Here is a 23,418-nt window from a genome sequence, read left to right as displayed (position 1 = left end):
ATATTATCGTTAGGCTAAGGGGAGTGGCGCGAATACGAAATAATGCTGTCATCATCTAGTCAATCAATAGCCTTAGTAATGGGTGCACAGAACAATCTGTGACTAAGATGGTGGATCGCAGAGGTTAGATTAGCATATTGGGTTGAGAAAAGCTACCTTATTTTCCCCGTGAAGCTGGTTCGAGACACAAAGAGTTCAAACAAGACAATCTGCTCGAGTATATCTTACCCCAGGCATAAATTATACCATGAAGAGGGTGCAGAAGAGAGTAGGACTGATCGCCCTATCTAGGATCTCTGGTAGTGTTCGGGTTGTGCTTCATGGCGTAAATATAACTTTGGAGGCTGTCAGCACCATAACAGTTGCGCCCTTGACCATGGCCCTATTGCACTTCTAAGTAGTTAAGGTACGCTTGAGGGCCGGGCGGAGCGAGATGGGGTGCCCTCGGAGACCGACTTATATCCGTTGTCAGTGCGGAATGAAGCTCCCCACCTAGAGATATATGACAAACAGAACCGAAGGTTTAGCCAGGCCAGGGGTGAAGCGTACTACTTAGGTAGCTGGACCACCACCCCAGTTAGCGTCAGCTGTTTCGGAAACATGATAGGTTACTGATGAGTAAGATTGCACCAGCCGACTATTAGTTCCATATCAACTTGAATAGTTTTGCAATAGAAAGATAGAGATTGTAGATGTGGCGCAACATTGCTCCGGTTCCCAAGTACAACCAGTCGATCGTGGACGCCAACACAAGACAGTCTTGCCAACGACACTGCCTAATCCAAATCTTCGACAAGATCATCCTCATCAACGTCATCGGGCAACTCCTCAAACCGGCCCTCCTGCACTGCCTTTTCAACCGGGTTCTGGACCGACATGACGCCCGTCTGCTTGAGCCTAGTAGCCATCACGCCCACCGTCAGCAAAACCGACACAAACCAGGCCAGCAAGGGGAAGAAAACTATTTAAAAATTACCTCTCAAACAGCACAAACAGCCTCTCCGCCTCCCTCTCCTTCTCCTCGGCAGTCATCTCAGGCAGATCAGGGAACCTCTCCTCGCTCAAGAACTGCCCCGTGATGGGATTCACCGGCCGCCGCGTCGTCCCCGCAGACCCCTCCTGCTCGTTCACTCCCATCGCCCCCTCGGGGACAGGAATCTTATTCTCAAACAGGAACCCGCTCGCGAAGCCGTACCCGACGTTCTCGATGAACCGGACCACGTCCCGCCCGGACATGTCAAAGTAAAAGTGCGCCACGGCCCGCCGGAACTCGGGCGCCAGCGGGTTCGTCCAGTTGCGCAGCAGCCGCGAGGGCAGCGTGTCGGCCTGCCCGAGGACGCGCTGCCGGTCGGCTGAGGTGGGGAGGAGGTGGGAGCGGATGAAGGCGCGCACGTTGGGCTTCGCTTCCCCCTTTCCCGAATCCGTAGCCGTGCCCGCGCCGCTCTTATCGTCGCTAGCGGGCGCGGGGGAGTGTTCGTGGATCGAGGAGAGGACGCAGACGAGCGGGGTGACGACTGGGTCGAGGTTGGTGTCTGTGTAGGCTTTCATGGAGAGGTCGAGGAGTTGGATGAGGCGGGCGGCAGTGGAGGTGGGATCCGACGTGGGGAAGAGGGCGGCCTGGGCGGTTGGGGTGGTGAGGTCTAAGTTCATGAGGGCGTTGATGAGCGGGCTGAGGGGGGCGTCGAGGGGGGTCTGGGTTTGTGGGGAAGGAAGGGGTTGGGCGTAGAGGATGGTTATAATGTGCGGGACCGCTGCGTCGAAAGCGCTGATATGGTCGCTGCAGTAACGGGTGACGTTGAACAGGAGCCTGAGGGTTTCCGAGAGGGCCATGTCATCCATGGGGTTTGTCGTTGCTTTGCCTGTGGAAAACCGTGCGGCATGTCTCGATAGGTTCTGAATGATGCAGTCGGCTAGCTGATGTTGCTCTATCAGTCCTGGAAGGTTGATGTTTGTGCCGTATGTGGTGAGAAAGATGATCTTGGAGACTAAAAACTCGTCCTCTACGCTGTCGGACTTGAGTTTGCTGCATGCCTTGGCTTCATATCCTAGATCGACAAAGGTCTGGCGTACTTCGGGCTTGAGTAACATGGCGTTGTAAAGTACCCTGAGAGCATTCCGGGATGTGGTTTCTGACGGGCTGTCGAAGGCATATTTCGTAAGGGTTTCCACACCCTGTAACATGTTAGACGTCGGCGACTGTGCAAGGCACTACCTGATGGATGTACCTTCTTTGTGAAAATAGGGTCTGCATTGTTGGGATCACGGCCGTACACCTTCAGCTCTTCGAGGGCAACATCACGCTCTGCAGCATAACTTTAGCAAGCGCCACCGCTTGAGCAGTGCGAGGGGTGAAACCGACCTTGTGGTTGAAGGGTGGTGGACTTGAGGTCTTCGGCTAGTTTGTCCACGAGCTCTGTGACTGCATCCAGTTTGGCTTTGCGATTCCGTTAGCCTCCGGCTCGATAGTATACTTGATAACTACCCACCAGCCCCCGTGAGGCTTCCCGACTGCAGGAGTTGCGGCATGATCGGGAGATTGGAAGTTGCAGGGAGTCGATACTCTGTACCGGAAAATGTATTCCCCAAGCCGAGGAAAGGTTTTGGGATTGGCTGCGAGTTTGTCGATAGTTAGCTTCACTTGTGTCTTGGTTGGTTGATGGTGAGTTGAGAGTTTTGGGGCAATACTAAGCGGCCCGCACTCCTTGGATGTTTTTAAAGACGAAGCGGCTCGATAGGCTTCGAAGGTTCAGACGATAGCGAGCGGGACAGGACAGTGACCGGGCGTCGCGAAGGTGGCCTGGGACTTGTTTCTCCAAAAAAGGGCAGTCGTAAGAAACCGTTTTGCATTACATCAAGTTACGTATGTGGAGTTCTGCTGTCCAGCTCGCAGGTTGTTGTTAACGGGCAGCTCGGTGCTATCCCAGGTACAGTACCGTACCACTCTTTGTGGCACACTGTCGGTCTAGGAAGCTCAGCTCGATATGATCATCCAGCAAAGATCGGTTAATTGAAATCTACGATGCAGCGTGGAATACGTAGGACGTGCATAGAGTTTGATATGTCTTGAACCTCAAGGAGGCAGGTATCAGACTTCTTCGCTCCCTGAACCGTCTTTGATGTGCCGAATGGATGTGGGGTGTCTTTGCGGGACCCCGGAAATCGACAGGGCAAGCTAAGCTTGGCGATGGAAAAGAGGGGGGCTGAAGTGTGGGTCCCGACGCCTCCGACGAAATGCTAGGCGCGGTCCGACGCGTGTGAAAGGTCACGCAGGGCGCGCGACCGCGTTAAAATCCTTAATTGCCTGGCCTCCCAGCGGCACGACGTCTGTCCATCCGTTCGCATTCAGGTCTGCTGCTGCCGCTTGGCCACATCGCAGCAAGACACCACATAGACCATTGTCCGACGCTCTTTTTCTGGTTTCTGTTGTCGGCTGTTCTTGATTTTTTTTATCTCCTCGGCTTTTTCATATATTTGTGTAGTCTTCTTTTGCAAGCGTTTTGGAAGGTTCCGTTTCAATGCTTCAAGCTTGCCGATCCAGGTGACAGGTCGCTTGTCTCCGGGTGCAGTCCGTCTGCCTCCCTTCTTCGAGCTGGCCGGCTGGGCAGAATGTCATCTCCAGCCATCCTGTCCAGTGTCTTGAGCTCTCTGCCACCAAGACCGCCGACTCCGCCGCGCGAAGCTCACCATGAGGCTTCAGCTCCGATTAATAAACATCCTCTGGGCCCCATCGATACCCGATTGAGCCTGCACACTCCACCCGGATTCCAATCGCCCGCCTCCTCCCTTCCCACAAATTCGACCTCGCGCCGGGCCCGGAAGAAGGTCGGGTTCTCGGCGCAAGCCGAGTACAAGGACCCGCCCGTGTATGTCGAGGGGGAGCCTGCCAAGCTGAACCCGACCCCCGTGTCGCTGCCGCGGAGCGCATCCAAGCCCGTCAAGTCGATTCTCAAAGTCACGGTCCCCGTCCCGAACCTCCTCGACTCGATAAACGGCGCCGCTGCAGACCCGTCGAATCCGAATGCCAATTTAGCCACAATGTTGGAATCCACAATCCAGCAGCTAGCCGGCGGCGATCGCGACTCCAAGTTGGATGCCTACCTGATGCTGACGCGGGCGTGGAAAGCTTCCAATAACCTGCCTGATCGGGTGGCCTTGCAGGAGAAGATGAGCCTCTTCACGCAATTCATGCAGCGAGACGTCGTGGCAAAGACGCCTGAAGGCACCCTCGACACCTCCCTCGTCAGCCACACCTTGAACCTCCTCAATACCTTCCTCCATTTTCCCGCCATCGCCTCAACCATTTCAAACGACTTCGGCGTCTTCATAATCGACCACTGCATCCGCTCTTTTGAGGATGCATCTACTACCAAAGATATCGCCCGCCGCCTCATGCAGGTCATCTCTCTGCAAAACTTCTCGCCCAAAGTCATGACCTCAGACAGGGTGGGGAGGCTGGTTTCATCGCTGCACAACATTGAGGAGAACCTGAAGGGGAAAAGCATCGTCCTATCTCGCCTCTTCATATACCGGAAGCTCGTCAAGCAATCCAGGCAACTCATGGTCATACACTCGGACTGGCTGCTGGACATGTTCACGGATATGCTCAGCAACCTAGCAGACATCCGGTCGTCAGCAATCTCGCTGGGCTTGGAAGCGGCCTTTAGTGTTGGCCACGAAAAGCAACTCTCGCGAAAGGTCATGGAGGTTTTCAATCTCTCCTACGAGGACCGGCGGTATATCCAATACTATGAAGAAAAGCTCAAAGCCATGGCCAAGGACAAGCACGAATCGGCCATCGTTCCAGAAATCTGGAGCGTTGTCATTCTCCTTCTCCGCGTCCCGCTCGACAAGTGGGAGCATGCGGGCCCTTGGCTCCATATCATCCAGAACTGTTTCAATAGTGCCGATTTTCCAACCAAGATTGCTGCCAATCATGCCTGGGGCCGTCTCGTCTATCTGATCCATCTGGATGAGCGGTCATTTGCCAAGAATCTCTCAACACTGACTACACCCCTTATAAGCCAGCTGAGGCGGAAAGGGAGTGGCAAGACATCAGAGGATCTGCGACAGGCGGTCTTGGGTGGCATTTGCAACTTGTTTTATTACACCTTCAAACCGACCACAAATTCAAAGCTCCTGGACGCCTACTGGGACAACACCGTCAAGCCTGTCGTGATGAAGATGCTTGACCCAAAGGCTGAGGCTGCCGACGACAATCTTTGCCAGGCTAATGTCATCCTTGGGGGTCTCTTCAACTGTACGACGCCACGAAGATGGAGAACCGACCGTATCGTGGATACTCCGCTTGCGAAACCTGAAGAACTCCCAGCCATCGACCCGAAATGGATTAGGCACAATACCAGCAGGGTGTTTACCGTAGTTGAGCCCATCCTTGAGCAAGACTTCACAGCACTCGCGGGAACCAGCACGCCCGCATACAATCTCTGGCAGGCATTGGTCTCTACGGTCGCTTCGGCAGCCGCAAAGGAGGTCAAAGTCTCGAAGGATACCGCCTTGTTTGTAGGCGAAGCCCTGAACGTTCTGCAAAAGATTTGGAAGCGGGGTTTGCGAAGCGAAGAGAGCGAGCCGAAGGCGGTCGGCTTTCTCCTTGCTGCCAGGACGTACTTGGAGGTCATGATCAGCTCGCTTGGTCTTCTGCCCTTTACCGAGAAGACGGGAAAGCATCAGGGAACTGCCAAAACCCCTCTTTACTCGCTCTTCTCGATGCTCTCGACACTCCCGCCCGGTGTTGAAGATGACAAGGATTTTGCCGACTTCATTGGTGCTGTATTTGCCCCCTTTTTCGCGTCCAAGGGAGATAGGGCAAAGATGGATCTCGCTCATGACTTGCTCTCGGTCATTCCAATGGATACACAGAGGCCGTATGGCTTATGGTTGCTCGTGGCAAGCAATATACAAGGCTGGCTTGAACCCAGCCACAGCAGCCATCATTCGACCGGCTCTGGATATGAAACACCGGTCGGTCACAATTACCGTGACATTGTCAGAGTTCTCGAGCGCGGGATCAGGTCGACCCCCAACCTCCCGCGAAAGGATTGGGAGTCACTATTCTACGCACTATTTGAGCGGGTGCGTGAGGAAACAGGAGACGCTGGGGTAGCCATTCTTGTCGTCGAACCACTAGCCAAGGTATTACTCGAGCAATTCGTGCCTCAGACGCCCGTCGACATCCGCTCCAACTGTGCCCGATACGTGACCGAGTTGGTTTCGGTCGCGACGCAGCCACGCGATAGGCAAGCCGTGGATGCTGCTCGGAAACGGCTTTGGGGCACAGTTCTGGCCGGCTCTCGCTCGTCGTCCTTCGACACGTTTGACAACCTTTACCGGGCCGTCAACGAGGCTTTGAACCACTCGTACAGCAGTTTCGACCCCGCTGGTTCGGATTCGGCCGTGCATCTCCTCAATGAGCTTTCTGGCTTCTTCGACAGGTGCAACCGCCAACTGTTTCTGAGGGCCATGACAGCCTTGCAAGACGGGTTTCTCCCCTGGTTTCAAGACAGCAAACGACTGCTTGGCAGCCAGACCACCTCAGTTCTTGCTGCAGTAAGTGAACCCATTCCCGCACTCCAATCAAGCTAACGCGGTTAGGTGAAATCACTCTGGGACAAACTCTCGCACCTTGTCACGGGGATTGACCACCCCGAGCAGCAGCTCCAGTCCCTTGAGCAGTTTTTCTGCGCCTCGTTTGCCTCGTGCCATCGCTCCATTGCCAACTGCGGCGTATCTCTATGGAACAGACTCTTCGTGAATATGGAGCGCTTGGATTACCCGGAACAGCTAAAGGCCGCCCTCGTGCAGATGCAGCTCCATGCTGACATCATCTTGCCGGGACTGGAAACTTCAAGTTCAGAGCATGCTGGCCAGCAGCCGGTGTACGTCGACTCGTTTGATGATTTTAGTTTGCCGAGATATCCCTCTACGAGATCCAGCAGCCGGAGAGGGACGCCTCGCCCGGCCTCGTCGCACGTCAAGTCGCCTACCCTTCTCAATCCTGCAGTTCCCAGCACGAGACACAAGCAGACATCCCTACCAATTGCGAGCAACCGGCCCGTCAGGACACCTCGACTAAAACACGACGACTCGCAAGTCCAGTTCGCAGCCATCGAACCTTCACCTAGCGTAGACAGCCCCCTCGAATCACAAGTATTGACCGAGAGGCAAAAGGAGGTGCGGGAGCGGCAACAGGAAACTGCCGCTCTCTTCCCTGAGATCCAATCAAGCCCGAGGCCTAAATCAAGAGAATCCGACCGACATTTGCGGAGTCGATCGTCACCGTTTTTGGTGAATTCTCGGTCGCGGCAAGCCGCCACGCCTGAGCTGGAAGGGGCATTCAACGACTATGTCTCATCAACACCGACCCCCCGTCGTGGTCAACCCATGGTGATGTCAGACCATGACATGACGGACCCGCCTTCGTCACCGCCAGAGCCAAGAGGAAATCCATTGGCAGCAGAGATAAGATCGAGGTCCGCTAGCCACAGTCTCCTTGAAGAATGGCAGTTTTCTTCGTCGCCGATCTCTGGCTCACCGAACCCGAACCGGCACGATGTCGTTGCCGACCCGACAAGTCAACCCGACCATGTCAGGACCATGCCTTTACCCGAGGCTTCTAAGCTACCTAGCCACCACGTCAGTGGAAAGAACGAGGCAGAGCCGCAGTCGGCTACGGATGAGGTCATCGAAGATAGCTTCTCGATTGTCCATCGCATGGACATGGCTCCAGCGTCGGGACCATCAAAACCTCCGGTCGAAGAAGGACCGTCGACTCCCCGGCTATCATCTCGGCCCCTGGCTCAAGCTCAGGAGACACCAACACCCAAGTCTGACCGTGAGGTGTTCGTAGACGCGCCAACTAGCCCTCTGCCGCCTACGCCCAAGCAGTCCGAAGGCGTCGCTAAAGCGGCCCAGCTCCCGGGACCCATGCCAGCGCAGGTCATGGCCACGGATCATACCTCGTTCGACATTAGTGATGTGGACGAGAGGAGTCTGCTTAGATTAGTAGTTGAATTGGACGCCGGGAAGGTCAACCCGTTGCAGTACCTCCGATCTTCTGCATCCCCGGATGGCAAAGGGCGGGCCTCGCCACCCAGTCTGGAATGCATCGTGGTCGGGGACAGTCCGACAAAGGCCGAAGACCCTGTGGTTCCGAGGAGAACTAGAGCCAACTCGGCGCCTTCTGTGATATCCTCAGCCGATGAGCTGGAGAACCTACCGAGCTCCCAATCGAAACCAGCCGGCCGGCCGAAGCGGAAGAGGGCGTCCTCCAAGGCGCATGAGACTAGCGGACAGAAGAGGCAGCGGCAGGACGCGGTCGAGCTTGTAGGTGAGGTACCCGCCACCCAGACGGCGCTGGGTCAGGCATCTGGGCAAGCGCCGACCGTCATGTCGGAAGAAGCCAAGAAGAGCCCCGAGGAGCGCATTCCGAGCTCCTCGGTCGAGTTGTCGAGCGTAGGAGTCCTCAGCCCGCGAGAGTGGGTCAGCTCGCAAGACTCTGTAGTGTCCGAGTCGGGAGAGGCCATGGATGTCGAAGGAAACGACCGGGAAGTGCAGTCTCAAATTGCGCGGGAATCCTTCTATTATAGTCAACATCTAGGGGGAGAGGATGGCAAGACTTCTGCTGCTGATGAGCATTGCCCTCCGGTGGAGGAGATGCAGGTTGACGCGCATCAGCCCGTCATCGATAAAGAGAAGGGTAGCAAGCGGGCGGAACTTGCCGCCGAAGCGGAGGGGGGTGTCACAGATGAACCAAATCGGTTGCAGAAACTCATGGACCTGTTCCGGAGTGGACTCGACGAGCTGCGGTCGGCGCGGCTATCGAGACAGGAGGTCTATCAGATTGAGGACATGTTTATGGATATGAAGAGGGAACTGTACGAAGCGGAGAGGCGCGGACGGACATAGTTATACTGTTTTATGAGGTTCTTTTTCTTATTTTGCATGGGTCACGGCGTTGTATATGGTCTTTGGGGACATGTACCACTGGCTGGGGAGTGGATTGAACAGCATTGGCATAGCCTGCGGGGAAACTTGAAGTACTGATGAAGCTAGTAGTAAAGATGAGTCGAAGGTACCTGATGCTGCCGCCCACTTGGAGGGGGAGGGGGGGGGGGGCGGGCGCGGGCATCAATGTGGTATTCTGAATGCCAGCAGTTTTGGTAGTTTTGGTGCTGTACCGCTTTTTGACAGGGGCGAAGATACACCAGTCCTTCAGCTCTCACAAACGGCGACGTCATCACTGGCAAAGCTCTACTCCAGTCGGGCGTTGCGCAACCCAAGCGGCCGCATGCGGTCGCATACGGTACTCGGTACATTACACACACCTGAAGCTAACGGTGGCGGCGACACAACCCTGGACGCTGTTTCAGGTTATGCAGCTTTGACAGCTCGAGCTCGGCCACGGCAGAGGGGCCCCGCGACACGTCTTACACTTGCTTCCGAAGTACGCTTCGTCCCGTCTACCCCGCTGCTGCCCCTCGCAAGGACTGAGAGCTGGGCAAGCATGAAAGTCGACGCCGGATCATCAAACGTGGGCTGTTGCTGCGGCCTTGTTAATCTGTTTGCCACCTTGGTCTTTCTGGGTTTCTCTGCTCCTCATTTATTTACGAGTGCCGTTTTTTTCAATTGGCATTTAAAAAGTCTTGATTGCCCTCTGTACATTGTTGTGTCCTGTCACCCCGCCGCTACTCTAAACAACCCCGCAGTTCCTCTAGGTGCAGCCAACACCTTACACTTCTACCTGCCATCCCATCCCGTGCCTCACTACCAACAACAACACCTCATACACCTCATATCTCATACCTCATACCCTCAATACACCTAGACCTTCCCACCCGGACCTCCCATATACTCCGCCCCAACCCCGTCTCAAACTCAGCAACCCAAAAAGCACACCCGTAATAATAAAATAAAAAATAATGGTCGAACGCGCCAACAAACCCCCCACGCTGTCCGCGACGCCCGGCCTGCCCCCGCAGCCGACCGTCAGCTTCTCCGACGACAACTCGCGCGTGACGGCCGAGCTGCCCACGGGGGAGAGCGTCGTGGTGCTGCTGTACGGTGCGACCGTCATCTCGTGGAAGGACGCGCGGGGCGACGAGAAGCTGTGGCTGAGCGAGGCGGCCGCGCTGGACGGGAGCCGGCCCGTCAGGGGGGGGATCCCGTTGGTGTTTCCTGTACGTCTTTTTTTTTTTTTTTTTTTTTTTTTTTTTCAACAGTATTATTGTTGTTGCTGTTGCTGTTGTGGTTGTCGTTTCGTTGTTTGATTTGGGTTCAATGGGGAGGTGGGGAGAAGGGGGGAGCAGATCTTGGAACGGTTCTTGATGCTAATGTGATGTGTCCATGATACAGGTGTTTGGCGCCCCGCCCGGCGCGGACGCGCACCCGCAGACGGCGCGCCTCCCGCAGCACGGCTTCGCGCGCACCTCGCGCTGGGAGTTCCTCGGCAAGTCGACGTCCGAGTCGCCCGCCGGCAAGGCGGCCGCCGACGGGAGCGTCAAGCTCGACTTTGGCCTGAGCAGCGGGTCCGAGGGCCTCGACGAGAAGGCCAAGCAGTTCTGGCCGTACAAGTTCAACCTTATTTATAGCGTGTGGTTGAGCAGGGAGAGTTTGACGACGAGCATTGTTGCGACGAACGATGATACCACGACGTGGGATTGTCATGTCCTGATGCATACTTACCTCAGGGTTAAGGTGCGGTTTCTTTTTGTTCCGCTCTACCTGTCCCCTCCTCCAACCCCGCTTCTTTTTTCCTAGCGAGTTTGGAAACGATTGGTTGACGTGATATGTTGCAGGACATCACCAAGGTGGAGGTTACCGGCTTGGACAAGGCCACCTACATCGACAAGGTCGACGGCGCAAAGACCAAGACGCAGTCCGAGGGGCGTCTGACTATCACGGGCGAGACCGACCGCGTGTATACGCCCGTTGGCGGCCCCGGCGATGCCGTGAGTGTTGTCGAGAGCGGCAAGACGGTCTTCTCAGTCACACGGGACAACCTCAGCAACGTGGTCGTGTGGAACCCCTGGGCGGACAAGGCGGCGGGTATGGCCGACTTTGCGCCTGACGACGGGTACAAGAACATGCTCTGCATCGAGCCCGGTTCGGTCAGCACGTGGCAGTCGGTAGAAGCTGGGGATGCATTTGACGGTGCGCAGACCATTACGATTACGGTCCCGGAATGACGGTCAGCTGCCTCCGGGGAGGGGGCAACAGGTGATATGAAGGCAAGCTTGTGATGAACGAGTTAAGAGAGAGGCGCGGCTTGAATATGTCTGCTGTTTTGCCCTGCCTTTGTTAGTCAATTCTTTGTCACAAATGGGTTTGAAGACGTGGAGAGTCTCAGATGTTGAAGTAAGCTGTCAATAGACATGTTTTCCCCTAGAACCAATTGGCATGTTTTTAATTTACCCGTTATGTGCAGGATGCTCATTTCCCAGCCCTCCGTCCAGCTAACCCAATGTTCATGATCTCATACCGATGCCACTTCTTCTGTGTCTTGATCCTCGCGGCGCCGAATCAGACCATAGACAGGATACAACTCAGACAGACGCACCATTCTCTCGCCTCTCACACCGGTAGTGGTCGGCAATCAAGAACGCCAGCTCAAGCGCTTGCTTCTCATTCAGCCGCGGGTCGCAGAAACTGGTGTAGTTAGTCGACAGATCATCTTCGCCCAACCCCTCGCTTCCGCCGAGACACTCGGTCACGGCGTCGCCCGTCAGCTCGAGGTGTACGCCGCCCAGGTAGCTCCCTTGCTCCTTGTGGATACGTAGCGTCTGCTGCAGCTCGCTGAAGATATCGCTGAAGCGGCGCGTCTTGATGCCGCCGCTGACCGACTGGGTGTTGCCGTGCATCGGGTCGCACTGCCACACCACGGTGCGGGCGTACTCGCTGTCCTCGACGGCGCGGATGTGCGCCGGCAGCAGCGAGGCCACCTTGTCGGCGCCGTAGCGAGTGATGAGCGTGATCTTGCCCGGCTCCCGCGACGGGTTGAGCGTGCGCAGCAGGGCGAGGAGGTCCGAGGCCGGGGTCGTCGGGCCGACCTTAACGCCCAGGGGATTGGCGATGCCCCGGAAGAACTCAACGTGGGCGTGATCCAGTTGGCGCGTGCGGTCGCCTATCCAGAGGAAGTGAGCCGACGTGTTGTAGTATTCTTTCTTAGAGTGCGGCGACGGCGAGGACGGGTCATCGAGGAGCCGGGTCAGGCTCTCTTCGTACTCGAGAAGCAGGCCCTCGTGGCTCGTGAACAGGTCGACGGTGTCCAGCTTCTCATTCTTGTCGGCGCCGATGGTGTGCATGAAACGCAGCATGTCGGTGAGGAAGTTGACGGCCTCTTGATACTTGGCCTTGAGCGTCGGGTCGCGTACATGGCCGAGACCCCAATCAAGCGGCCGGTGCAGATCGGCAATCCCTGACGAGATGGCGGCCCTGATGTAGTTCAAGGTGGCCGAGGAGTGGTGGTATGCCCTGCCGACGGTCAGTGAGGGAACGTCTCGTTAACGGGCGTCGAGTACAAACCTGACCAGCCGGCCAGGATCCAACTCTCTCTCGTCGGGGTGGAAGCCATTCAGGATGTCGCCCCTGAAAGACGGCACCTGGCGGCCATTGACAGTCTCCATGGGGCTGGAGCGCGGCTTGGCGTACTGGCCAGCCATGCGGCCGATGCGCACAACGCGCTTGTCGGCACCCCAGATGAGCACCAGACTCATCTGGAGGAGCAGCTTGATCTTAGACTCGATGGCATTCTGCTCACAGTAGTCAAAGAGCTCGGCGCAGTCGCCGCCTTGGAGCAGGAAGGCCTCGCCGCGGGCGACGTCGCGAAGGTGCTGCTTGAGCCGGACAATCTCGCGGGGGTGGACGATGGGCGGCAGCCGTTTGAGTTCCGACAGCGACGTGGTAAGAGCCGCCTTGTCTGGGTACTCTGGGCACTGCTTGATGGGCTTGGACCGCCACGAGTCCGGCGTCCACTCGGGTAGCTGCCCGTTGGCGACGGCGGTCGGCGTGGTTGCTGATCCACTCATAGTGTTTTTAAGATCTTGACGAATGTTTTCTAGAGAATGCTTTCAAGTTCGCCCCGCTGAATGTTGTGATGGCGGACTCGGGCGAGCGAAATTAGGACGGGTACCACGGAACGCCGAGCTTCATATATACACTCTCTTCCCCGTCAGCTAGGCTTATGAAGCCGAAGAGGAAGGCAGTCAGACTTCCACTCCTCCATTGCGACTTCGTGAGTCAAGCCCACGGTCGAGAAGAATGAAAGAAGCTTGAATTGACCAATTGAAAGGCTCCCCGTGACATCCGAAGTAGCACGCGTCACGATCTAACCTGTTCCGGGCTAGCCTCATGCCCGGATTACCCCTCCCCCACCTTGATCCAGAAACCAATTTTTGACGTTTGCTGTTCCTCACTCAGCCCGCAGCCAAGGGTCCACCTCAGGTACTTCCCCTTTCCTTCGCCCAGCAAACCCACGCCATGGCCGAAGACAGACAACCAGCCGACATCGTCGAGGGCGCCACCTCGGGTGATGTCGAGGACGAGGTCCAGCACACCGCCAAGTCGGCTGAGGACCGCAAGGCAGCGGCCGCGCTCTCGAAGCTCGACACACACGGCGACGACGAGGCCGTCCCGGCCCGTGAGGTCGACCAAGAGGCCGTCAAGAATGCCATGAGCGCACTGAGCGGCGGGGCCGACAAGAAGGAGACGAAGAAGGTCAAGGTTGACGCGGCCGATGTGAACTTGCTCGTGAGTGTCCCGGCCGGGTGCTACGAATACAAGCCAAGGGGCGGGCTTCTAACAGGACATTACTGTACAGGTCGAAGAGCTCGAGCTGTCCAAGCCCAAGGCTACCGAGTTGCTTAAGGCACATGACGGGAACGCCGTGCAAGCCATGAGAGCCTATCTGCAGCCCGGCTTTTAAACCACCCCGCCCTAGGAGTACAAGGTACCCGGTTGCCTGGATGGAAACACCCGTGGGATGATAACCATCTGAGGGTATACCGTACGGCAATTCAACTGCCCGAAATTTACAGGCGACGCAAACAGTCTCACGAGAGTATGCCTACCCAGAACATGTCAAAAGCTATGCGGTGGCCCATACACGTTGGTGGACTCGAATTTACACGAAGCGTGCCTTCGGGATGGTCTAGCGAGACGAAGATCACGTATTCCCAGCGACTCCGTCTCGGTGCTAAGTAGGTGGGCGTATGGCGTTCTCCGATGCATTGTAGAAACGGCGGGGAACCCGTACACAACCGACCAATAGAACAATGTTTACTGCAACCCGGCAGACATCACCATCTCGCAAGAACTCACTGGTCGTTGCCGCGAACAACATAAAGAAACAAACATGCTGAGCGGAATTCCAATGATGATACGGTATCCCCAAGAGGTATGTATGTGTGGAGACGTGCAACGTAACTGAAAGTGAATTTGCTTTACACGCAGTACCTGGCGTGAGGTAAGCTTGTCAAAAGCACAAGAGCTCAGGGTACTTCACCGGATTACCCAACGCAGGAATATCGCGTTGCAGAAGAAACTCACTTTCTGTATTCGTCACAAATCCCCAAGAGATAGAAAACACGCGAAACCCCCCCGGTCCCCCAGAACATTCGCCGCGCTAAATGGCTACTTCCAACGCCGTCCAATCCCTTACAAACACAAACAGACGGAATCCGCACCCTGGTTCTAGACATCCCTCAAACAACCTGCTCCGGCCCATCAAGCGTCGCAAGCGGCACATAGCCCTCATCCTTCTTCCTGGCCCCGAACACTCCCACCACCCTCTCACCCAACTCCTTGACGCCGCCCACCAACCCCCATCCGGCCCCTCTCCTCGTGATCGCCCTCCCCTTGGAATCGTAACTTGCCTCGTCCATCCACCTAGGCCTCTTCCAAAGCTTCAGAAACAAGCTGCTCACCACCACGCTGACGCTACTCGACGCCATGGCCGCGCCCGCCCCCATCGGGTGCAAGTGCCACCCGAGCGGCAGGAAGAAGCCCATGGCGAAGGGCAGCCCGATGACATTGTACATGCACGCCCACGCCATGTTCATCTTGATGCGCCTGAAGATGGTCCGGGCGAGGTGGAGCGCGGCGGGGACGTCCATGAGGTGGTCGGGCCGCATGAGGACCACGTCGGCGGCCTCCATGGCGACGTCGGTGCCCGAGGACATGGCGATGCCCACGTCGGCCGTGGCCAGGGCGGGCGAGTCGTTGATCCCGTCGCCGACCATGGCGACCACGGCCTTGGGCGACGCGTCCTGCAGCCTGCGGATGATGGCCTGCTTCTGGTCCGGGGAGACGCCCGCGTACACGTCGTCGGCGTCGATGCCGACCGCCGCCGCGACCGCGAGCGCGGTGCTCCGCTGGTCGCCCGTTACCATGGCTGTCTTGACGCCCATACGGTGGAGCACTGTGATGGCGGCCGCGGCGCCCTCCTTGATCGTGTCCGAGAGGCAGAGGTGGCCGGAGTAGGTGCCGTTGATGGCGATGAAGATACTTGTTGTGCCGGCGTTGGGCTTAGAGTTGCGGGCTGTGGCGGCGGCGGCGTTGATCTGTTCCGAGGCGGCGACGGCCGATTCGGGGACTATGACGTCGTGCTCACGGAGGAACCGCACGTTACCGACGAGCACCTTGTACCGCGCTCTTTCGCCGGCGGTGGCTGGCTCGACGTACGCGCTGATGCCCTTACCGACGACAGCGGTGAAGTCGCCGATGCTGCCCTCAATGGTCCCCTCGGGGCTTAGGCCAAGCTCCGCCCGGGCGGCGCCGAGGACAGCTTTGCCGACGGGGTGCTCGCTGCCCATCTCGGCCAGGCCGACGATGGTCCACCACAACCGCCGGCGCCAGTCTTTATCCGTCCACGCAGAATCGATGTTTGCCTTGGCCACGCTCATCTTGCCATACGTGATGGTACCCGTCTTGTCAAGCACCACCTGCGTGATCTTGGTCGTCGTCTCTAGGGCTGCACCACCCTTAACGAGAATGCCGTTCTCCGCACCGACGCCGGTCCCGACCATGACGGCTGTGGGAGTGGCAAGGCCGAGGGCGCAGGGGCACGCAAAGACGATGACAGATATGCAGAGCTTGACGCACACCATGATTTTGCCGCCGCTCGTTTCCTCGAGGAAGATTCTCGGAGGCTGAGACAAAACATGGCTCAGGACCATCCAAACGAGGAAGGTCGCCAGGCCAAGAACCAGGATCGTTGGGACGAAGTAGCCCGCGAGAATATCGGCCAGGCGCTGGATGGGAGCGCGGTTTGTCTGTGCGTCCTGCACAAGTTTCACAATCTGGCTGAGCTGGGTGTCGCGGCCGGCTCGGGTAACGCGGAAGTCGACACGACCATGGGCGTTGACAGTGCCGCCAATCAAGATGCTCCCCTGCTTCTTCTGCACCGGCATAGCTTCGCCGGTAACCATGCTCTCATCCACGTAGGTTTCTCCCCTGACTAGTACACCATCTGCCGGGATCTTATCGCCTGGCCGAAGGATAACAATGTCGCCCACCTGAATGAGCTCCGTAGGGATGACTCTCTCTTCGGCGGCATTGCCGTCCACGGGCTGGTCTGACTCTTCAGCTTTGGTGTCCTTATCCCACCCCTCTGCGGCCTTCTCGGCAGCGATGGGGTCCGCGTAGATGGTCGCCATTGACGGTGCAAGGGACATGAGCCGGGAGAGTGCTTTGGACGTCTGGCCCTTTGCACGATTCTCCAGGAAACGGCCGAGTGTGATGAACGTGATAAGCATCGTGCTTGTGTCGAAGATGGTGCTCGGTCTTGTGTGAGGGGGGAATAGAAGCGAGACGAGCATGGCCATGACGCTGAAGAAGAATGCGCAGGATGTACCGAGAACGACTAGCACATCCATGGTCGGTGAACCATGCTTGATCGATTTCCATGCCGACCTGTAAAACCGCCTTCCAATGCCGAACTGTACGGGTATCGTGAGCACCAAGCAGACCACGTCGCCAACATATAAACCAGGGAGGATTCTAATTGAGCCAAAGTCCAACGCCGGCAGGAACATGGGAATCAACATGCTGATGGCGAACACCGGAACGGCAAAAGATAGCGAAATTCTGAACGCCGTCTTCCATTCGCTAATTTCCCGTGTTTTTGAGAGAGATTCGAGTTGAGCGTTGTTGTCATCATTGTCAGCGACTAGGGCATTGAGACCGACGTTTTCGACGGCTTCCACGATGGCTCGCAACCCTGTCACGTTGGGCAGATGAACGATAGTTAGCCGAGACGTGCCTAGGGCGATCTTTGCGCTGTTGACGCCTGGAAGCGCTGTCAAATTCTCCTCGAGCGCCGTCGCAGTGGCAGCATCGAGATCTCCATAGATCTTGAATTGCGCCGTTGAGGTACCACTAGTATGGTCCAGAGAATCGAAAATCGTCGAGAGAATCTTGGCACCGAACCCTCGATCCTCTATTATTTCGGCGATTTTGTTCGCGGGGAGTTTTGCCGGATCGTGTGTGATGACCGCCCGTTCCGCGAGCAAGCTGATATTGAAGCGCAGGACGCCGCTGATATCCTTGAACCCCTCCTCGACAGCCGAAGTGCATGCTCCGCATGTCATTCCGTCTATCGCAACGGTTGTAGTCGCGGTCGAAACAGCGGTTCTTGCGCCTTCCGAGGCTGATTGTGACTCCGGTTGTTTCTCATTGCTGTCGGCAATCTCGGCATCAAACCCTCGATCCTCGATTATCTCGCAAATCGCCTTGGCGGTGAGGAGGGCTGGGTCGTGCTCAATAACAGCTCTTTCCGACAACAGCGATATGCTAAAGTGTTTCACACCAGAAACATCTTTGAACCCGCCTTCTATTGCCGAGGTGCAGGCGCCGCAGGTCATGCCTGTTATTGCCACCGTTGTGACCATCATCCGCGGGCCATCGTCCGCCGAGAATGCGCCAAACGATGCGCGGGGAGCAACAGGCGAAGGTAGGTCCGTCGATAAGACCTCAGCGTCGAATCCGCGGTCCTCGATAATCTCTCGTATTCTATCGGCGGATATCCGTTGCGGATCGTGCATCACCACGGCTCGCTCCATGACCAGGCTGACGGAGACGCTGCCGACGCCATCGACGCCTTTGAAGCCCGCTTCAACCGACGAAGTGCATGCGCCACAACTTGCCGAACGTTAGAAAGCCGAATCAGAACGCATGAGCAAACGAACTCACGTCATCCCCTCCACCTTGAGCGTCGTGGTAACCATGTGCGCCGTTGGCGCCGCCAGCGATTCTTTGTCCCTGGAAGGGACTTTGACGTATGATGGAGCCATATCGCAGGCGTCTGGGCTCCCAGGGTATGGCACGTCCTTGCTTCGTTCCCTTCCACAACCCAAGCTCGAACCGAGCAGCCCGCAGCGACCCTAGCGCGGCGGATGGATTCTTGCGACTCTGGGGGGGGGGGGGGGGGGGAAGTCGAGATCGCTCGATGGATAGAGGTGCGAGTTTGCGGTCGCGGTTGAACCCGGTGCTATAACATTTGTGATAGGATTGCGATGGTCGCTGGCGTGAGTCAATTCAGTACCAATCAAAGATAAAGGACAGGCCACCTCCCCGCGGTGGCATTCCGCTTATGTATGATACAAAACGGAAGGTCAAAAAAGAAGCCACATCTTTGCAGCTGCGGGAGCGGCGGATCCGAGTTTGTCAGCGGTGCCCCGGTTAGATCCCATCAAAGCCCCTGTCTGGAAGTGGGATACAGTGTGTTATACTGTGGGCTGTTAATTGCCGACAACTCGGAGCATTCTCGTCTGTGTTGCCGTACTGCGCGTTCACCTTCATCACTCCACGACCTCCTAGACTATTCTACTTGATGCTTGCAAATGTCCAACGAGGCCCTGCGATCTGCTGAAGAATTAAAGTTGCTCATCGTGAACATCGTGCCAACCGCTGCTAGTGTCGGGGCTGTGCCGGTTCCTGCATCCTCCGCACCACCGGGGGGGCATTCCTTTTCCAGAAGCTTGGCTAGACTATCGGCATACGTAGTACACAGAATCGCGATGTGTACCACACACAACGTCCGCTGTGTTATCCCATGCTCGATCCCAGCATTCCGTCAAATCATCTGGGGTTGAGAGTCACTAGAAATGGGTGACCATCCTAGCGGGCCTCCCTGTGTCACTGACAAGGTCGAGTGTTTTTACACCGAGTGGCCATCAGCAGCCACTGCCGACGTGAGTTTCCTCGAGTAATTTATCCTTGTAAATTCCCGAGGTCACACGCAAGCTCAGTCTTCTTATGGCAATCAAAACCAATAGTGCTGTGAATTGCATGCTACACGGGCTTGGCTCTCGCTGTCCCGTGAAAATATTGGCACACCTCTGCAGCCGGAGGCAGGATGCTTGCACTGATGGAAGACGCACTGTGTGCTCCCACAAGCGCCGTCGCAGATTACCCTGTCCTCTTCCAAGTAGCCACGCTAGCGTACGTCAAGCAGGCGACCGCTGCCGATTAAGAATCTCAGACCCTGTGCGGATCCCTGCAAAGCAGAGTGTTTCGTCGGCCAAGGAGGGGCCAGTTGATGGTCAAACAAACCTGAAGCAAGCGAGTCGAGTAAAGGAGACGAGGGTCGAACCGAGAGGCAGTCGACTACTCGAGGCGTCCAGCCAGCAGAGACCAGGAGGACCTGGAATCCAGACGATGACCATGCAATCCACACGATGATTATGCAGCGCCGATGACCGTGCAGCCACGTTGGGCGGTGTGGGACACGGTGACAAGGATTTTGCGCGTGGCTGCCATCTCTAAGCCAGGTCCGAACAGCGAGCCTAGGCCAGCCTTACCCCAAGCTTGACAGCCCCACCAACAAGGCTGCGGACAACCACACAACCACCACAGCCAGATCTAGGTCGTTGTCGCAGCAGCTTCGCTAATAATCCTGACTTTCTGCGATTTCGCGGGCATACTGTAGCGTCGGGAACGTTAGTATCCCAGCTTCAGCAATATGGAACAAGTGAAGGCTCTGAATGCCCTCGAGGTTAGTGGTCAACCGCCAATTTCCCCGCTACTTTCGTTGAGCAAGGCGGAGCTCAAGAGCTACAACTCTCCTGCTAATGTCACCTCAAGCCATTTCTAGCGCTCACTAAATCGGCCACGTCTCCGCGGGCGGCAGCTGACCTCATTGTGCGCGCGACTTCGGCGCCGAACACGTACATTTTCACCGAGTTACTTCAGACGCCACAGATCCAGGCTCTCGCCTCGTCCGATGAGTTCGCGCCGTACCTGAAGCTTCTCCAAATCTTCAGCTACGGCACCTACTCTTCGTACACCTCCACCGGTGGCCTTCCCGAGCTCAACGACTCGCAGCGTCTCAAACTCCGCCAGCTGTCCCTCCTGACTCTCGCCAGAAGAGACAGTACCAACACCGTCAACAACGACAGCCCTTCCCCCTCCCCTCCCCTCGGTTATGCCTCCCTCCAAAAAGCCCTCGACCTGCCGACCCGGCAGTCTCTCGAGGAACTCGTCATCAGCGCCATCTACGCAGGCCTGCTCAAAGCCCAACTCAACCCAAAAGACTCCCTCGTACAAATCAACAGCGTCTCCCCGCTTCGGGACCTGGCGCCCACGGCCATCGACGGCCTCCTCTCTAGCCTCGAAGCCTGGGCCGGAAGATGCGAAGCCACCCTCCAGTCCCTCTCGTCCCAAATGATACAGCTCCGCGCCGAGGCCGACCGGCGCGCCGCACAGGAAGCCGCGCGGGCGACCGAGACGAACCGACTCATCGAGACCGAGCAAAATGGTGGGATGATGGCTCCTTCCTCCTCCACATCATCTGCGTTTGCCTCTTCTGCATCCCCCAACAATGCTGCTGCTGCTGCTGCCACCGTGAGCGCGGCCGTGTCAAACCCTCCGACGGCGTCGCTGCCCTCGTCGTCGTCGCTCCGTTACCACACTCTTATTTATAATCAACCCCCCACCAGTACCAACAACGAGGCGGGCACTAGCGGCACCGATATTGGCGGTAGCGGCGGCGGTAGTGGCAGCAACACCAAGTCCACCATGATGATAAACAGCATGCTGACGGTTGGCGGCGGCAGCAGTTTCCTCTCCCCACAATCCATCACCAGCGGCGGCAGCCAAGGCAGCAGTGGCATAGGCACTACCAGTGGCTCGGGAGCGGCTTCGCCGCTTGGGAAGCCGGCGTCGGCTAGTAGTTCTAAGCGGGGTAGCGAGCAGATCACTGGATTGGCGGAGGGAGGCAACGCGGACGAGGGCGCAATGGATATGGATGATGATGAAGATACGGATGGCAAAAAGAGGAAATTACAGGAGTAATCCCCTGGTCGGAGAAGGATAAGGGGATGCCTTAAGGGCATGGCGAAGGAGGTTTTACGATGGATGTCACACAGCGTGCATGCATACGATACTAACGGCTTTTATTCACGCAGTGGAGCTGGTTAAAAGCCAGTGCAATGAGCTCTTGTTAGCAAAACCACGCGGAACGGTTGATCCCGTTCTCGACGAGGGTTGGTAATTATGGTACATGTACATCAATGACATCGCTCCGCAACGAAAGAGCAAAATGCCATAGAATAAAATCAAAACGTCCAGCAACAGGGGTTCTCTGCCTCGACAAAAACAACGCCCGAGTATTCCACGAAAAAAAAAGAAAAGTGGAATAAAATGAGAAAACACACTGGTATCCTGAACACCCAATAAGCCCTCGCCCTCCCTCCTTACCTTAGCATCTCTAAGTCCCTTTCCTGTAATTATGCGAATCCCAGAATAAACCCCTTCGGCCCATTCAAGAGTGCGGGAAAGGATTTCAAATCTCATAACGGTCGTGATAGAAGAAAGAAGTCAGTAATTGCTTGATGTTTTACCTGATTCCTTCTCTGAAGCGAAAAACACAAACGTTGCTCGTTCAAAAACCGCAGCCGCGTCTCTGGACGTGATCCGGTCTGATTTGACGATCGGGAGCGGAGGCCAGCCCACGTTACTCCCGTGAGCCCAGACCTTTCCCGCCCCCTCACAGTCGTTTGCCCGGGACGAGGACAAAGAGAACACAAAGCGCGGCGTCGATGAGCAGCGTCATAGCAAGGACCATGATCGCCCGACGAGCGAGAAGCTTCCGGACGTATGGCTCCCGCACTCGAGAGAAGTTGAAGGGGGTGTATTCGCTCAAGCCGATGAGGGCGAGGATGGGGTCCAGAGAATATTGGTATGAGGCAAGGCAGTAGACGCCGATTGTGAAAGGGAGGATGAGCTATAGAACGGTCAGTCGATGAAGAGAAGTGGACCAGAGTGGGACTGTGACATACCCAGAGCCGTACTAAGCGGGATTCATTGAGGAAGATCAAGACAAAGGCGGCCCAAAAACCGCCGAACATGGACACGAGCCCGAGGATGAGGCGCATGATCAAGGTCGGGGGGATGAGATTGCCAAGCGCCTTCATTCTGAGAAACCCGGGGAAGGCATCACGCTCCATCGCCTGGAACACGTAGTCCTTAGCCACGTCGAAGACCTCCGGGTCGTCCCTGCCAAACTCCTCAATAGCCGCAGTGACGTCCTGGGTGATGGAGCCAGGGAGGGTGATCTCGCGCTCCGCGCCAGGTAGAAGGAAGGTATAAAGGATCTTTTCGGCAGAGGCTCTTATGTCCTGCCGTGCAACCGTGTGCGCTGGCGAGTTCGAATCCGTCGTAATCTCGCGCGGCGTGCTGATATTTGGGCTCGGCCGACCTTGCCTTCCGTTGATGCTATGTGGAGATTCGTGGTTGTCTCCCCGATCCTCCCGCAAGAACGCCGACATTTGCGCATCTTGATCCTTCTCCTTCTCAGTCGTGTACATCGAGGGGCCCGCGACGGGATGATTCATATCTCCGAGACTATCCAGGATGCCTGATGATCGTTTTGAACTCTTTTCTGGGTCGGGAGTGCCCACGAGGACAGACCGACGAAGCTCGCGGACATAGTGGCGGCAGAGCGACATGTGCTGCGCAACATCAAGCCTGGTCTACGTTAGTGGGTCGATTCTTCATAGCTCAAGCGATAGAACCTACCAGAAGTCGAGGTAGTCAACGGAACGCTGCTGGTCCCGCATATAGATGTAAAACGAGAACAGGTCAACGGGAGGGAGCGTCCGCCGACTGAGGACCTCGAAGAGCGTCGGAAGGCGGTTCCGAGTGAGATCGGGTTGGGGAGACGGAGTTGTTGCCGCAAGATCCGCCATTTTGATCGAAGTCGTGGAGAGAATAACGAAGGCTGAAGTCCGAAAGAACGAAAAGTAACGATCGAGAAAATCGAGCAAGGCCCTCGAGCGACTGATTGATTCCCGGGGTGGAGTTAAAATGGTGTTGAGCGCATGCGGTCACCGAGCCGATGGAGGTTCGACGTCGCAGGAACTAAGCGGCGCCGTTGACGTCGGACGTTACACCTCCTGCGTGTCGATT

General features: G+C 56.7%; 8 protein-coding genes across 8 annotated transcripts; 4 read left to right on the top strand and 4 right to left on the bottom strand.

Annotated features, from left to right (window-relative positions):
• Nucleotides 1-776: 776 nt before the first annotated feature.
• On the bottom strand, nt 777-2,526 carry MFIFM68171_00402 (uncharacterized protein; the record flags this gene model as incomplete). Its single annotated transcript, XM_071055824.1, has 5 exons — nt 777-897; nt 977-2,172; nt 2,226-2,302; nt 2,360-2,434; nt 2,487-2,526. 5 exons carry the CDS (start codon nt 2,524-2,526, stop codon nt 777-779), a joined length of 1,509 nt encoding a protein of 502 aa, XP_070911925.1.
• Nucleotides 2,527-3,606: 1,080 nt separating this feature from the next.
• Nucleotides 3,607-8,922, top strand: MFIFM68171_00401 (uncharacterized protein; the record flags this gene model as incomplete). Its single annotated transcript, XM_071055823.1, has 2 exons — nt 3,607-6,564; nt 6,610-8,922. 2 exons carry the CDS (start codon nt 3,607-3,609, stop codon nt 8,920-8,922), a joined length of 5,271 nt encoding a protein of 1,756 aa, XP_070911924.1.
• Nucleotides 8,923-9,935: 1,013 nt separating this feature from the next.
• On the top strand, nt 9,936-11,201 carry MFIFM68171_00400 (uncharacterized protein; the record flags this gene model as incomplete). The annotated part of the gene is made up of 3 exons (XM_071055822.1): nt 9,936-10,193; nt 10,369-10,710; nt 10,812-11,201. The coding sequence occupies 3 exons, from the start codon at nt 9,936-9,938 to the stop codon at nt 11,199-11,201; spliced, it is 990 nt and encodes a 329-aa protein (XP_070911923.1).
• A 357-nt stretch (nt 11,202-11,558) lies between these two features.
• On the bottom strand, nt 11,559-13,040 carry ARO8_1 (Aromatic/aminoadipate aminotransferase 1; the record flags this gene model as incomplete). Its single annotated transcript, XM_071055821.1, has 2 exons — nt 11,559-12,486; nt 12,538-13,040. The coding sequence occupies 2 exons, from the start codon at nt 13,038-13,040 to the stop codon at nt 11,559-11,561; spliced, it is 1,431 nt and encodes a 476-aa protein (XP_070911922.1).
• A 451-nt stretch (nt 13,041-13,491) lies between these two features.
• MFIFM68171_00398 (Huntingtin-interacting protein K) lies at nt 13,492-13,936 on the top strand (the record flags this gene model as incomplete). Its single annotated transcript, XM_071055820.1, has 2 exons — nt 13,492-13,761; nt 13,832-13,936. The coding sequence occupies 2 exons, from the start codon at nt 13,492-13,494 to the stop codon at nt 13,934-13,936; spliced, it is 375 nt and encodes a 124-aa protein (XP_070911921.1).
• A 778-nt stretch (nt 13,937-14,714) lies between these two features.
• CCC2_1 (Cu(2+)-transporting P-type ATPase) lies at nt 14,715-18,302 on the bottom strand (the record flags this gene model as incomplete). Its single annotated transcript, XM_071055819.1, has 2 exons — nt 14,715-18,150; nt 18,202-18,302. The coding sequence occupies 2 exons, from the start codon at nt 18,300-18,302 to the stop codon at nt 14,715-14,717; spliced, it is 3,537 nt and encodes a 1,178-aa protein (XP_070911920.1).
• Nucleotides 18,303-19,972: 1,670 nt separating this feature from the next.
• On the top strand, nt 19,973-21,303 carry MFIFM68171_00396 (COP9 signalosome complex subunit 7a; the record flags this gene model as incomplete). Its single annotated transcript, XM_071055818.1, has 2 exons — nt 19,973-20,005; nt 20,095-21,303. The coding sequence occupies 2 exons, from the start codon at nt 19,973-19,975 to the stop codon at nt 21,301-21,303; spliced, it is 1,242 nt and encodes a 413-aa protein (XP_070911919.1).
• A 694-nt stretch (nt 21,304-21,997) lies between these two features.
• RAX1 (Bud site selection protein, Revert to axial protein 1) lies at nt 21,998-23,198 on the bottom strand (the record flags this gene model as incomplete). Its single annotated transcript, XM_071055817.1, has 3 exons — nt 21,998-22,234; nt 22,290-22,977; nt 23,029-23,198. The coding sequence occupies 3 exons, from the start codon at nt 23,196-23,198 to the stop codon at nt 21,998-22,000; spliced, it is 1,095 nt and encodes a 364-aa protein (XP_070911918.1).
• Nucleotides 23,199-23,418: the final 220 nt, after the last annotated feature.

This window comes from Madurella fahalii (assembly GCF_045866475.1).
Source record: "Madurella fahalii IFM 68171 DNA, scaffold_1, whole genome shotgun sequence".
NCBI lineage: Eukaryota > Fungi > Ascomycota > Sordariomycetes > Sordariales > Madurella > Madurella fahalii.
The sequence above is the reverse complement of the archived record's forward strand: the minus strand, read 5'-3'. Positions and strand labels throughout refer to the sequence as shown.